The sequence below is a fragment of the Fistularia commersonii genome, chromosome 4, assembly GCF_037954325.1.
Source record: "Fistularia commersonii isolate RoL2024-O1a breed Wild chromosome 4, RoL_Fcom_v1.0, whole genome shotgun sequence".
In the NCBI taxonomy this organism is placed as follows: domain Eukaryota; kingdom Metazoa; phylum Chordata; class Actinopteri; order Syngnathiformes; family Fistulariidae; genus Fistularia; species Fistularia commersonii.
In genome coordinates this window covers 17,050,744-17,065,910 of record NC_141287.1, presented here as the reverse complement: position 1 = coordinate 17,065,910, position 15,167 = coordinate 17,050,744, and the positions used below count along the sequence as shown (strand labels likewise).

Sequence of the window (15,167 nt, the reverse complement as noted above, 5' to 3'; positions counted from 1 at the left end):
CTCTGAATAATTTACACAAAACACCCCCCAGCTCCCAGTCTTCATGTAGCCTTAGTAAATTCAGTTGCAAACATTATTTTTAATTCTATCTGATGTTAATGCATGAGGTTACGCGTTGTTAATGTGGTAATCCACTGAAAATGATGGGAGATTGTCTAACAAGCAGTGTTTTGTTCACCTACAGGCTAAACAAGGCAAGCTGCTGGCTCTCGCTCTGCAGTCATGTCTACTGGTCGGTTCCAAGTTATTCAGAAACTCCAAAATTCACTGTTAATTCACTGTTATTTGCCTCCAGCATGGAGCGTCCCTCAATTTGAACAAAATAAATTTTATTCTTCAAACCAGCGCACACAAATAGTTACTTTTTTGTCATAAACAATTTATCTGTTGAAGTAACTATACAAATATAAGCATGTGAATTGCATTTTCTTTGTGTTTGTTTTCTTCTATTATTGTTAAATGAATTTGAAAAACATTTACATTGTTGGGGCTGTTTATAGTTATAATTGTTTTTGTTTCTCTGGAGGGTTAAAGCAGAGAAAACACTAATCTGAACCCCACTTTTCCTAATTATCAAACGTGTAAATATTTAGAAATTTAAATGAGAATAGAAAAAGAAAATATGAATAATTTAAGGTGTAACTGTAGAAAAAGCATTATCAAGTAGAATGGAAGATAACATGAATTTGAGGAGGAGGATTTGTTTTGTTTCATTGGTTTCCAAAAGGCATTTTCAAGAAAAATATAATAATTTGTAAGAGATTTTCAACAATTTATGTGCAAATACAACCTGCCCTCACCTACAAAAAGCCATCAAAAATATCATCATGCACAATGACACCAGTCTCCTGGTTTGAGAGAATGTGGCTATTAAGGAAACACTTTGCTCATAAAGGTCCTTCCTCAGCCCTAAATCTACTCTTGCACCTGAAGATGTGAATTGGATAGTACACACAGATTGGGAGACGCAAGGGGAAATCTTTCCTAATATCCCTGGAATATTGATCGTAGCAAACTAGACACGCAAGGGGTTTAGCTACACACAACCATCAGGGAGGCACCCCGTAGAAAAGTGTTTATAAACCAGTGGATTGGATGAAATGTCTCTGCATTTCAATCATTGCCAGGAAAAAAAACAAGAATAAAAGCTTCTGCCTCGAAAAAAAAAAAAGGTTCAAGTGCTTTTTTGCTCTTCTGGAGCTGCTGGCATTTTTGAGTGTTTCTACTGATGCTACTTGCTGTTGTCACACCTAAAAATGATGCTGATGGACTGAATCCCTTTTGGTGCAGCACAAACCAATGATTTCAAGCCTGACAGAACGGGTTCTCATGCATTTCTGTGATCTTGCGCATTAACCCCCCCCTCATCAAGTTTAACCACCAGAAGCTGAATCATCATGATATAGTCATTGCGGGTGGAGGTGGGGGATTCCAACATTTAAGAAAAAAAAATAAAGAGAAATTGGAAAAGGAAATAAAAATAGTTGATGTGTAGCACAAGAGAGTCGAGGGAGGCTGACTCACAGATTTGTTTGTGGTATGTACTCTTTTGATGTAATCAAAAGGGTATGTAAGGTCTCATCATTTTAAACGCTTTTGTAAATAGTAGAAAAATGAATTGTGCTAACTGATGTCCGCATTGATTATTCATTTGCTCATTCATTATCGATACCGCTTATCCTTCCCTCACAATCACAGGTGTGCTGAAGCAAATCCCATCTGTCAATAGGCAAGAGAGGAGGGATTCACAGGGGCAGCTATAGAGACAAACAACAATTCACTCTGTCATTCATCGGTCATATAGAAACATACAACCATTCACTCTCATTAATACGTCAAGGTCTCCAGTGAACCTACTACATGTTTATGGAGTGTAGGAGGAAACCGGAGAACCCCGAGAAACCCTCGCAGACATGGGGAGAACATGTGAACTCCACACAAAAAAGCCCCCTGTCTGAATCAGTCAAGGGACTTTGTCGCAGCACGCCACAAGCACTACCCACAGCACCATGGTGCCGAGCCTGAATAGATTAGGTGGCTGCAAAACTCTTAAATGCATAGACTGCTCAATTAATTGTCGAGTTTACCATGCAAGTGAATAAGCTCCATATGGATAGAGAAATATTCTCTGAACTCTGAACATCGCATCCAGAAATACATTAAGAACACATTACAGCTGTACCCACAAGCACTAAGCAAGTTTACACTTTTCATGTCCTTGCTAAAAATACATGAAGAGGTTTGCCAGAGGCTGATGTACATCATAGAACTCTATAAAAGTCACCATGTTTTCTTAATGTAACTTAATAGGCTCTTTTCATGTGCATGATATAGTCTGAATTTAGTCAGGGTGGTAAAAGGACGGAAAACGCCGGCTTTAACATTTTAAAATGCTAACATATCTATGAACTATATCATATGGAACTGCACTCATTTCCAAACCATCCGGCAACTCTAAATCTATGCATTCCACACCATCTTTCTTTACACTTTTAATAAAGTCTCTAGAGGGGTTTGTGTACAGAATCACCAAGTTTTCTCGTCGGGTTAGAACTTGCATCTAATAAAGTTGAATTACACTATTCCTATCACATTTTGGGTCATGTCAGAAGTCATAATGAAAGACAAGCTTGTGTTTTAAATAACCGGGGGATGCTAATACAAGGAAGCATGTGTCCTTGGGTGAATGAGGACAGGTTCAAGAGGAAATGAATCCTCACTGACATAAAACAGTCTACAATAAAAGCAGCATGGTACATTGTATGATGATATTCTCCGTCCTCGGGGGAATTAACGTGAATGGAAAAAAGAATAAAGATGTTTGAACAGTTCCTCACTGCAAGCAAATATGTCAGTTTTTTTTTCTTTTTGAAAGTCAAGTACTGCAACATGCAATGTGTAACGCCGTGTGCATGATAAAACAGCCAATTGATATCTCAATAGTTATTTCATGTCGAAATACCTTAAAGATACAATAAAATGCTCATTCAAGATACATTTAAATCATATGACATTATTGTCTGAACAGCTTAAATTTATCATATATTCAGATATGTGTCTGGCCAACATTACCATACAAACAAAACAAGCAACCCTCCTAAGTGTAAAGAATTAAATAAACACAAAGTTTCGATTATTGCATAAACCTTTGTCACGAAGATAAAGAGGCAACAAAATTACAATGTGCTTGACCTAGAGGGCAATGGCTACAGAATATTCATGTGCTACACTCTGGTCCAAGGTGCAACAATCTCACTGCAGCTAAGATTAATGTATGGATTTCTCTCACACCATGTGCAGCACATTTAGGAATGACATCCACCACATAATCACCATATGTAGCACTATGTCTGGCTTTCATATTTATTAAGGAGTATGTCATAAAAAGCCCTGTGGTGGCTTGGGGGGACTGGTGTAGACATCGGATCCACATGGGCAGCATGCCTAGAAGCCTAAGAATGAAAAGTGAGCGAGCGAGCACCTCTCCTCTGAGTCAACTTACTAAGTGGAGCATGGCAGTCGACAGCACTACAAGTAGCGGCTGGTGGCAGTTTGGAGTACAAGAGAGCCCTGAGACCTGCACTGATCATTACCTTTCACTCAGCATTTACAGGGTATTCATTAGCCCGGATACCTTGTTACAGCACACGTGTCCTCGAGTCAGCAGACAGCCTGACTGGGGGTTGCATCACGACCGCTTCTTATGGCATGCTCAGAAGACGCCGCACTGAATCTTCCCCAGGAGTGCAGCGGAGGCAAACATCCTCTCCAGTTGCGCATCTTGTCTAGTCAGATGTCGTCAAAAAGACTGGAGCGGCAGACATGCGGCTAAAGTTAGATTCAACAATAGCAACAAGGCAGTGGAAGGGACTTTGCTTTGAGATGGCGGGACTGCTACCGGCGGATGAGGTGTTAGGGAGAATGTAATGGCCTTTGGAGCCAAACAAGTACAACAAGTGCAACTCCCCCTAAAAGGTGTTACTCTGTCATTTAACATCAACACATTCATGACATATGACATCTGCTGGCATTAATTTGGATTTGGCTGCATGAGCGTTACAAAGTGCAGTCCTACCGATACTGGATTTTAGAACCAAAACAACAATATATATATATATATATATACACACGCGTATATATGTATACAGTGTGCAAAAAAATAAAGGCAGCTCTTGGAGTTACATTGTGTTGTTTAAGAGTTCCCTTTATTTTTTTTGCATACTGGTTGGAAAGTCTTTAATTGACTGTCTTAATGTTTGATTTATTTTAGAAATAGATATCTGTTGTACTGTATCTGATGATTTTCCAGCTGTGAATCACGAGGCAACAACTGACTGGGTCATTTAATTATAAAATACTAATAGGCAAGCATCTAAATTAATATCAATATATCTGTTTGGCCCAATATATCTTTCTAATTCTGATACAGAATTTATCATCTCATCTTTCTACAGCATCATGCTGGCAGGATAAGAATAAAATGATTGAAGATTTTTGTCACAAGTTATCTCTTCTACTAAAGTAATGTGGACAGCAGTTGTGACTTGAAACAGAAATAGAATCATTCAGTTTTCCATACAAGCGATCTATGTTTCTACCACTGGTCAAAAGAAAAATGAAACAAAATAAAGTGAATTTATGATAGCTTCTAAATTGGGGAAAGGAAAAGGCTCTTTCACTGTGGCTGCAGGTGAGAATTTAATTGGACAGTTGTTGACAGAACGTAATAGATCAAAATGACTTATTTTCAAAAACTTCTTTTTAGAAGTGATTCTAAAAGAGCTATTGCCATACTATCTCAAGGGAATTCCTTGAATCAATTTACTTATTTCTCACACTCGAATGACAAACACTAAGTATTCATGGCTGTATTCAAAGCACCATGTCTGTTGTAAGTTCTATAATAAATGATGTTCATTAGATGTATAAACATTAAAAATATATAAGGCTTAAGATACTTGGCCCCATTTAACTACAAACTACTTATCACCTCTTCAGTGCTGATATTTCCATTTTTAATGTGGTCACAACTTACATTCACAATAATTATTGCATTTACATCAGTTGAATTAAAAAAAAAGCTTCCACATAGTATGTACAATCCATGAAAATAGCGGTTAATATCCGTCACGTTAACAAATGAAGTGTTTAGCCACAGTGATGAGTCTTGCAATGTTGGATGGGAAATTTGGTGCCAGGAACACACTATCGCAGCTATTTCTAGACACTGAGTAAAGTGTCTGGGACAATTTGATCCGATTAGAATGTAAAATAATTAAACTGCCATAAAACAATAATAATTTGAAGCAACACAAGGGCCTTTCCTGAAAATATCAAGTGACTTGTTTTGAGTAAGTGCTAATAAAATAAAAAACTAGAACCAATTTATTTAATGTAACAGTCAGACCAAGGACAGTCAGTTTTCCAAAGGCTTAAGTCTGTCACATAAAACTTTTCACAGATGTAAATATCTATCATGATGAACATCAAAAATTTGGGCAGCAATGACACCTCTTGGAAATTGTGTCAAAAAATGCATGTCACAAGCCTTAAATATTTAATAAGAAACAAGCAGCAATGACCATTAATGTTGGAAGAATATGAAACCAGTTTATTATCTATTAAAAGCTTAGTAGTAAAAAAATACCCGAACTGGTCCGGCTCTGATTGACAGTCCTGTTGACAGAAGCAAATAACCCCAAACTTGTGTCAGGTTTTGATTCAACTGTTGCCAACCGTGATACTGCACAGATGCATGCAGCTTCACCTTTATTCCACTCAGCTGTTCATACTTCAAAAAAAAAAAAAAAAAAGAACAATGGAGATAAAATCCCTTGTGCTTTTAGCAGAAAACTCTCAGGGAACATATTAATTAAAAGCAATATGACTGAGAATCAGAATTTTATTGTCATTGCAGGACACAATGACATTGGTGCTTGGAAGCTTGTATATGGATGACAGCTCACATGAACTATAGTTTTTAAAGCAGTAAACACGTGAAAATGATGCAGATGTACCTCTAATGTACATCTCCAATACATTCATATCATAACCAAATGTATTCAGCACTAAGCTATGTTTACACAATCAATTAAAACTAAAATCTACAAAGGAAGTCTGCGCAAAACCTCAAATGAGCAAAAACTGAAAGCAAAATAAGCTAATTCCAATAAACTAATAATAGTTTTTGGATAATTCCAAAAACTAAAAACACATTAAAAAAAAAGACTTCTTCTTTTGTATTAGATTGAACTGCCAGCAGTTGCACCTATTTGTTTTTCTGGAACCCCCGGTATAATCCGCTGACAGACAACAGTGCAAACAAATGGCAGTGAAGAATTATCCCTTAGTCGAGGTTCTAGAAATCAAGCATTCCCCTGCCTATGCCTTCTAATTTGCTTTGCGTGAACACCATTGTGTTACTCTGTTTCCCATGCTCCAACCCTAAAACATTTGCAGGCGGCAATGTTAGCAGCAGCTCTCAGAAGGAACACCCATGGAGAGAGCACATCATGAGGCCATTTTGGCATTCATGAGGATGATTGATGAGACAGAGTTGGAGGCAGCGTTTGACAAATCCCTTCTACCGCAGGAAAAAAATTATTATAATTTTGTTTTGATTCTCTTTCCTTGATAAAACTCCCTTCCGCTGCACAATAGGACATATTATATAGCAGAACGCAGTCTGAAAACACCACTGTGACCATATACAAAAACTGTTGATCCCAAAGGTACAATTACGTGTGATTTTCTCTAAATGAAAGGTAAAAAAAAAAAAAAAAGATAAATAATTAAATAAAAGACAGACTGAAACAGACCAATGCCGTAACCAGAGAAATCAAACTCTGGACCCTGGACTCTGAGGACATCCTGCAGGACTGACACACAGGAGGACTCTTCCGTCAGCGTAGAGGACTATGCCAGAACCACAAGCCCTGGCTGAACAGTCAGGTACGCCACATGCTGCCTGCCTGCTCTCATGCATTTAGGTCCGGCAATGAGAAGAAGAACAAAGCTGCTATGTACGGACTGAAGAAGCCATCAGAACAGCCCAGAGGAAGTACAGGGAAAAGCTGGATGGCTTCTACTCAACTCCTGACCCAGGGTGGATGAGGCAAGGCTTGCAGCACATCATGGACTACAAGTCCACCGCCCACATCGACAGCTCCACAAGCAGCCTAACCTCAACATCTCCTACGCCCGCTTCAAGAACCCCAGCCACACCACAAAGGTGACTCACACACACATGGGAAGACGGCCCCCCCTTTTCATTTCTCCTCTCCCCCAACAGTATCATCAGACCAGGTGCACCAAGCGCTGAAAAGGATCAACCCCCGCAAGGCAGCTGGACCAGACAGATCTTGTGCTGGATGATGTTCTCACCGCCATCTTCGACCTCTCCCCCAGCCAGAGCGTCATCCCCCTCCCCAAGAAGACCCTACTCACCTGCATGAATGACTACAGGCCAGTAGCTCTCTCTCCGATCATTATGAAGTGTTTCAAGAGAGCGGTGCTGGCCCACATTCAGTACATTATTTCGGAAACCCTAGACCCCTTGCAATTTGTATACCGGCCCAACAGGTCCACCACAGACGCCATAGTCGCCACCCTCCACTACTCCCTCTCCCACTAGAAAAACAAAGACTCCTGCATCAGGATGCTCTTTGTCGATTACAGCTCTGAATTCAATACCATTATGCCTTACAAACCACCCTTGGCCTGCAACCCACACTCTGTGACTGGCTCCTGGACTTCCTGACTGGCAGACCACAGTCTGTCAGGAAGTCAAGTTCGCAGACGACACACCGCAGTGATAGGACGCATCACCGGCAGAGACGAAAACGTCCGACGGGACGTGGGTGCCCAGTGAAGTGGTGTGAGGACAACAACCTCATCCTCAACATGGACAAGACAAAGGAGATGATAGTGGACATGAGGAAGGAGGGGAGACCTTGTCAGCCACTGTTCGTCTGAGATATTGAGGTTGAGAGGGTGAGCAGCTTCAAATCCCTGGGCATTCACACAAGCGAGGAGCTCACCTGGTCCCTTAACACCACGCAGATAGTTAGGAGGGTTCAACAGCAGCTGTGCTTCTTGAGGAGGCTTGGTAGATTTGGCATGTCGCCTAAGATCCTCAGCAACTTCTACAGCTGCATTGTTGGGAGCATCCTGCCCTTCACAGTGTGGTACAGCAGCACCACTGCTTTGGACTGGAGATGCCTGCAGCGAGCAATAAAAACTGCATCACCAGAACCACACTGCCTTCTCTGGGGAGGATCGACCACCGCAGGGGAGCTGCCTCCATCGCCAAGGACCACGTCCACCCTCAACATGGACTGGTCACACTCCTATCCTTTGGCCAGAGATACAGGAGTGTGAAATGGAGAATGAAATGATTGCCATCAGACTCCTAAACAGCTGAGACTTGTTCTTCAGTTTTTTCTATCAGTGCTGTGCTCATCTGCACATGGAGCTTCTGCCCATTTAAACTGCGCTCATCTTTGCACCTGCACTTTGTGAGTCACTTTGTGAGCCGACACTGTTCATATTTATAACAATGTTTACACTATCGTTGTGAATATCACTGTACGGGGAAACTCGTCTCTACATTGTGCATGTGACAATAAAAGCTTTGAACCTTTGAATCTTGATTTTTGAAATACAAGATAAAAATTCAGGACTTGGACCATATCTATTGAAATGACTGAGAGGAAGGTCGCACCAATCTGACAATAAACCAAAGCAGGAGTGGGGTAACAACGTGACCGACCATTTCCTCTGCAGACACTCCCATTTAGCCTTTTTAATCCCCTCCATCCCATTACATGACAGGAGAGAACCCCGTGCGCATTTCACGCTTGAGCAGAGATCATTTGCCTCGCAAGCAGCCAAGGATCAAATAAAATATCAGCACCGTTATTTCTGTCCCACGTCCATCTCAGCAGCTGGAAGCAAACAGAGTTGGACGTCAAGTGATAGACATTGTATGAAGTGCCACAGAATTCAGCAGTCTGCCGTATGACTCATTTTCCATATCTCTCCAGCTTGTCTCATATACTGGATAATCCACTGAGTGCAAATTGAGACAGCGGGAGCGGGACTGAGCCCTTGCTTGGTTCTAACTGGAGTTTTGAAGACGTAATACATAATTAAGTTGCTTGGTTGACACCTGCATGGTTGTTAATGTGCAATCTCTGCTTTAAGCTTAAAAATCAAAATATAAGGGTTTAGATTTTTTTTTTGGCAATGCTGTTTCTGAGTTCAGCAGACAGAACTACCATTTCAAACAAAGCCATTAAGCTCATAATGCTGTCAAAACACAGACCTCGTTGCTGTCAGTCCCCCAAAAGTAATGTAAAAAAATAGAGAAATTGGGATGCCAACGCTCAATATTCTACTGTCAAAGCTACAGTTTTCCCCATAAATGCCTTTGCTCGTTGTTTGTGTGCACTCTGTAACTCAAGAGCTGTTTCACAAAATCTCTCTCAATATCTTCTAAGCTGGATCCTTGTCATTTTTGGTCAGTTAACTACTCACTTCCTGTGGCAGCCATAATGGATTATTGATTTTTACACAATCTTAAATATCTCTTACACGCTTTGATAGATATTGTGAGCAATGACATTTTATTGCTTCCACTGTGAGCAGAGAGGGCTGGTTGACTACTAGCAGCAAGTTGAGCAGGTTACACTTACTGGACAACCCCGAAGATGCAGCCGACCGACCATGTCGGGTTTTAAAAAATGTTACAGATGCTGAGCGCAGCACTGTGACAGCGATAAACACCTGTTGCTTTATTGTTACTCTGATTTATAAATATAAGAAATGGCACATGAGCTTTCATGAGAGGTCCATAAATAACAATCCAGACTTCAGTTGTTGGGTGAATGGGTGGCGGTTGTACGTATGCCTGTGTTGTTTTTTTGTGCTTATTGTTTATTTGTCCTCTTTCTGATTTCATTTTGTTGCCATATGCATCGTGTTTTCCAATCACATTGATGAGGTACTTTTTGTCTTTTGTCTATTTGCCTGTGCTTTCTTCACTTAAACTCTGCGGCTTTAGTATTTCTCCTGAGATGCTAATGGGCCTTTTTTATTACTGCAGATCACAAATCATTCAACAAGATGGTGAAATACTTCAAACAGTCAACATTTCCACTTGCTAAATTAATTCAAATGTCATCTTGTACTGCAAGACGCCAGTGAGACTTAACAAGGTAAAAATCATCTAACACACCTCTATTTAGCCACATGAATATAGATGTGAAATCGGTTGTTAGCGCCTCATGGTGTTAAGGTTCAATTATGACTTTCTGTATGGAGTTTGCATGTTCTAACCTTAGGTTTCCTCCAAGTTCTCCAGTTTCCTCCAACCCTACAAACATCTTTTCATTCAGTAGAGTCGTTGACGACTAAATTACTTAGACATGTGGATGAGCGAATGGTTCTCTATATGGGGCCCTATGATTGACTTGTGACCAGTCCAGGGTGTACCCTGCCTCTCAGCGAATGAGAGCTGAGATAGGCTACAACACCGATGAAAGGACAGAATAAGCAATATAGATGAAGAAAATAAATTAAAATAATAAAAAAATCAAACTGAGTATTCTACGTTGATGTTTTGTAATTAGTTTTAACAGGCAAAATATGTCAATCAAAATTAGCCAGAAACTTTATGTTATCTGGTCATCGAAGTGTTGTTTTTTTGGTTTCCAAACTAATCTTAGGAGGTTTTTTTTCTATTTGAAATAGCCAGAGCTCACATATTCAACCTGCACTACAATTTGATCAGATGATAATCATGGAACTGAAAAGAAACATCATTAAACATGTGCATTCACAGAACGGGTGGAAGCATCATTTGCGGGGAGAGACCACTAATGTTAGGGTGGCCATTTGCACAGATGAAATAATAGCGTGCTAGGAGCTCTAACCTTGACAAAAACAATGTTCGCTGGATGAGATGGTCCCCAAAGAATCTAGAAATACTCAATCAACAGAAGTGCTCCAGCTGCCACATCGACACACTTAACCCCTTCAGTGACTGCTTAACAGCTACATAAAGTAAAGGCCACACATCGCTTCTCATGTCAAAACATAGGATTATATCAATACTTGCAGTCATGGCAACAGCTAGATATTCCATGAGATGCACTGTAAGCAATGAGTACACAGGAGACCAAAACTAAATTAATAAATGAAAATTTTAAAAATTCAAAATTTAATGAGCAAAAAAAATGCAAATCTAAATTTGGGTACAATGTCTAATGAACACATTTGAATAGCAAAAAGTTTCATCATTTATCCTTCTCAAGTGGATTCTGCATCCATATCAGCTTTTAATAGCCTTGTTTTACCTATTTATTTAAATCACATTTATCACTTTTTTCCTTTTTATTGTGACATCAACCAAGCTCAAACAGTGTTTGCACAAGAGGGGAATGATGAAGATGCCATGCAATAAAGGTACTGTATGGATATTAGATGTGAATTTGCTGAGCTGTTGATCGTGCATTGTTTCTTCTGACTCGTTCAAAGACCAGATCAAAAGACATTTATTCAGGGCAACGTCTCTCCGAGATGAGAGAGATTACATTTTTTCACTCATTTGGGAGATTAGGTGTGATGTCACTGACATGGATCCAAATGATTTAATCAATTAGGTATTCAACCTGTCACTGAACAAGTGCCTGTTATCAAATGCATCAAATATGCTGCCTTTGCCAGATTTCACCCTTTTTAGAGAGACAGTCTGGCCCTGAAGCGCAACAATGACAACCTGAAGAGACAACTCAACTGGGACTACGCAATTATATAAAGCAAAATCACAGCATCTGGATGGATGGATGGATGGATGGATGGATGGATGGATGGATGGATGGATGGATGGATGGATGGATGGATAGATAGATAGATAGATAGATAGATAGATAGATAGATAGATAGATAGATAGATAGATAGATAGATAGATAGAAGCACTGGCCCAATGTGGGAAAATCTAGATACGGTATTTTTCAGGAGTTCAAAAGTCTGCAACGTTTGCACGAAACATAATAATTTGTTGATTTCACCACTTCAAGACTTAATGCTTCGATAGAGGAGAGTAACATTTACCTGCAAATTATTTGGAATATATCAAATCAGAAGAAAATCCTCAGTGGATCCAAGGATTTGGGGAAAGCACTGAACAAATAACTGGTATTGACATACCTTAATGAGCATTTATTTACATTTACCTCAGAGAGGCTGCTTCTTTCGAGCGGCACTGACACAGACTTGGGTGGTCTTCATTGACACTCGAGGTAGTTTGATAAATGCTTATCTCAATTTTCAAGAAAACCGCTTCATTATCTGTGCATGTGCATGTGCGTGTGTGTGTGTGTGTGTGTGTGTGTGTGTGTGTGTGATAGATTGGATGGAACCCACCCCCCACCCCCGGCGTGCCAGTGCTCCCAACTGTCCCGCGGTGATGGCTTGCGTGACGCGCGACGGGCGTCAGTCTCATTCCGCGCCAGCGGCGGCTGACGAGACGCCGTTGTCAAAACATAAAGACGTTCAAAAACCCCCACTCACAAAAACAAACTGCCGTCTTGCTGCTTTCCCGAGGGCTATCGTGATCAGACGGGGGATCTAGAGCGGGAGTTTTCCCCCGTGATGATGCCCACTTCTCGGTCATATGTGCGTGGGTTCGGAAACTTTGGCGACGCAACTTGCAGCCAGGTAAAATGATGATGAGGATGCACCACTCCTTCCAATCGACTTACCTGATATACCGTGCATCTTTTTTCTTTGCACTTTTTTTTATCAGTTAAAGTTGAAATAAAAGCAGACCGTCAGTGGGCGTGCCCGTGTGCGTGGACTCTTACCTGGGATCTCCTGGAGGGGAACCTGTTCGAAACTGAGGCCCCTGGCGACGCAGGCGTCCCTCACCTCGCTGCAATTCCGCGCTCTGAATTCTGCTCTTGTTGCGATGAACAGCACGGAAAAAGTGCAAATTATGGTCTGCAGCCCAGGCATTGTGTACTTGTTTGGAGATCCGTGTCGTCTTAGGTTTAGGGGGAGGGAGGGAGGGAGGGAAAGGAGGGTCTCTGCAGTTGCCCGTGTTCAGCAGCTCCCGCAGCGGATCCGCAGGTACTTCGATGACTAAACCTCGGTGAACGGCTTGCAAGTCACTTATCGGGTTTTAGTGTCTCTCAGCGCATTTCCCGCGGGGGCGTGGGTTCTGATCGCAGTGGAAGATGAGTTCAAAAAAAAAAAAAAAAAAAAGAAAAAAAAAGTCCCCCGCAAGAATGAAGATCTCGAGTGCGGAGGTGCCACATGAATCCAAGATGATATTTCTTTTTTTTTTTTTTTTTTTTTTTCCACCGAGAGGGTTGTTGAGTCAACTTGGCTCTGCGGACGGAGCCTCCGGTCGCCGCGCTCGAGTGGAAATGCCTGTGCAGGGAAGGGACGGGAGCGCAACTCCGAGTCCGCCGGAGAGGAGGCTGCTGCCGGCTAGGGGAGGAGGAGGAGGAGGAGGAGGAGGAGGAGGAGGAGGAAGAGGAGGAGGTGGTGGGGAGGAGGTACACAAAATATGGACCGGAGTATAATCCAGTCCTGTTGGCGGGTGTTGCAGGCCAGCCACCTGCTGGAAATAACTGTAACAAACTGTATAATTAACGAAAAAAAACATAAATAATTCAGTGTAATTCTTTGTGCGATTCTGTCAAGTAATACTTAAATGACACAGAGATAATCGTGTCATCACATTGATCTAAATAATATCCTTATTTTCCTCTTCTGAACACCAGCAAACACAAGTAAATGGACTGTAGAGGATGTGATGAAGACCAGAAGGCAAGCTTTCATGGCATTATTGATTTTAGAGCATCCTGATCCAGGGGTAGATCAACAGTGGATTAACACGGCTGCCATCATTGTGCACAGGACTTCTAATGGTATGGGAAACCACATTTTCTGGGTTAAAGCAACACTTACATGTTTCAGAGGGTGGCGGTTCAGTTAGACACTGGAAATAATGCACATGTGACACGTTGCCTCGTAGAACTGCTACACACTTTGGTGCTCTTTAAACACATGGTAACTGTAAAAGCAGGATAACATTAAGAACCGGCTGCCATCCTCGCACAAATTGTGTTTAATAGATGTAACCCATTGAAACTTTAATATATTTTTGCTCAGAGGATTTCCAATGATTCGGGTTATCTTTACCCTTTCTGCGATAAAGAAATCAAAGTTAATCTTAAAATCGCTGGCAGAACTTTCCAAGGTATATCTGACAGTGAAATTCAAATGATAAAAAAATAAATTAAAACAATGAAATAATATTGATCTGATTTGGATGAAAACTCTATTAACCTTTTCCCCTCGAGCATTCCTGAAAATTATTGCCAGCCAATGCTGGTATTTTTGACAAAATGTTAGAGAGGAAAAAAAAAAACACAGAGCCTTTCTTTCTATGACTATATCAACATGGAATGTCAAGAAATAAGCCTCTGGTTATGTTCTGGCATCTTCACTTATTATATCAGCATGCATGTCACTTTTATATCCCCCTCCCCTATTTCAAAAGAGACAACACTGCATTTTCAGTCAATAGAATTTAATTTGATAATAAAAATCCAGCCATTTCAAGCAAAACATCAAACTAATATGTCTTTATTCAGATTTTTACTAGCATGTTAACAAGCCTGCCAACAGAACACGCACCCCCTCCCCTCCACATGGCACTTCTGATAGTTTCTCCGATGTTTTGTTTTCCTTTTAGTGTTAAACTCCTAAATGATCTCATATTCTGCCCTCAGTATGAAAGAAAACAAAGCAACAAAAAAAAAAAAACCTTGACATTGGCTTGGCATGGTGGGTTGAGTCATGAATGATGATAATCTGATTCATCCCAGTTCATCACGAAATGGCTTTTTGACATATCTGATTTATCTCTGCTGGATTTAAGCTAGATGCTAATAATCATATGATTTAACTGCAAGGTATACAGCTGTTTTTGACTTTTATACCATTATTGGCTCTGAATCTGATAAAAGAATGGATATCTGTTGTTTGCCAGATAACTAGTAGAGCGCTGGCCGCTGTGAACGGCGTCAACCTGTGATCATATTTACACATCATTTGTATCAGGTGGTCAATCTTAGTTACGTCTGTCTATGTG

General features: G+C 40.8%; 1 protein-coding gene across 2 annotated transcripts in view; it reads right to left on the bottom strand.

Annotated features, from left to right (window-relative positions):
* LOC147234939 (glypican-6-like) overlaps window positions 1-13,279 on the bottom strand; it is a 96,730-nt gene extending 83,451 nt beyond the window's left edge. For both annotated transcript variants that reach the window (XM_086145641.1, XM_086145642.1), the window contains exon 1: window positions 12,868-13,279. In XM_086145641.1, coding sequence (XP_086001767.1) covers window positions 12,868-13,018 — 151 coding nt within the window. In that variant the 5' untranslated portion in view covers window positions 13,019-13,279. The remainder of the gene's footprint in view (window positions 1-12,867) is intronic.
* Window positions 13,280-15,167: the final 1,888 nt, after the last annotated feature.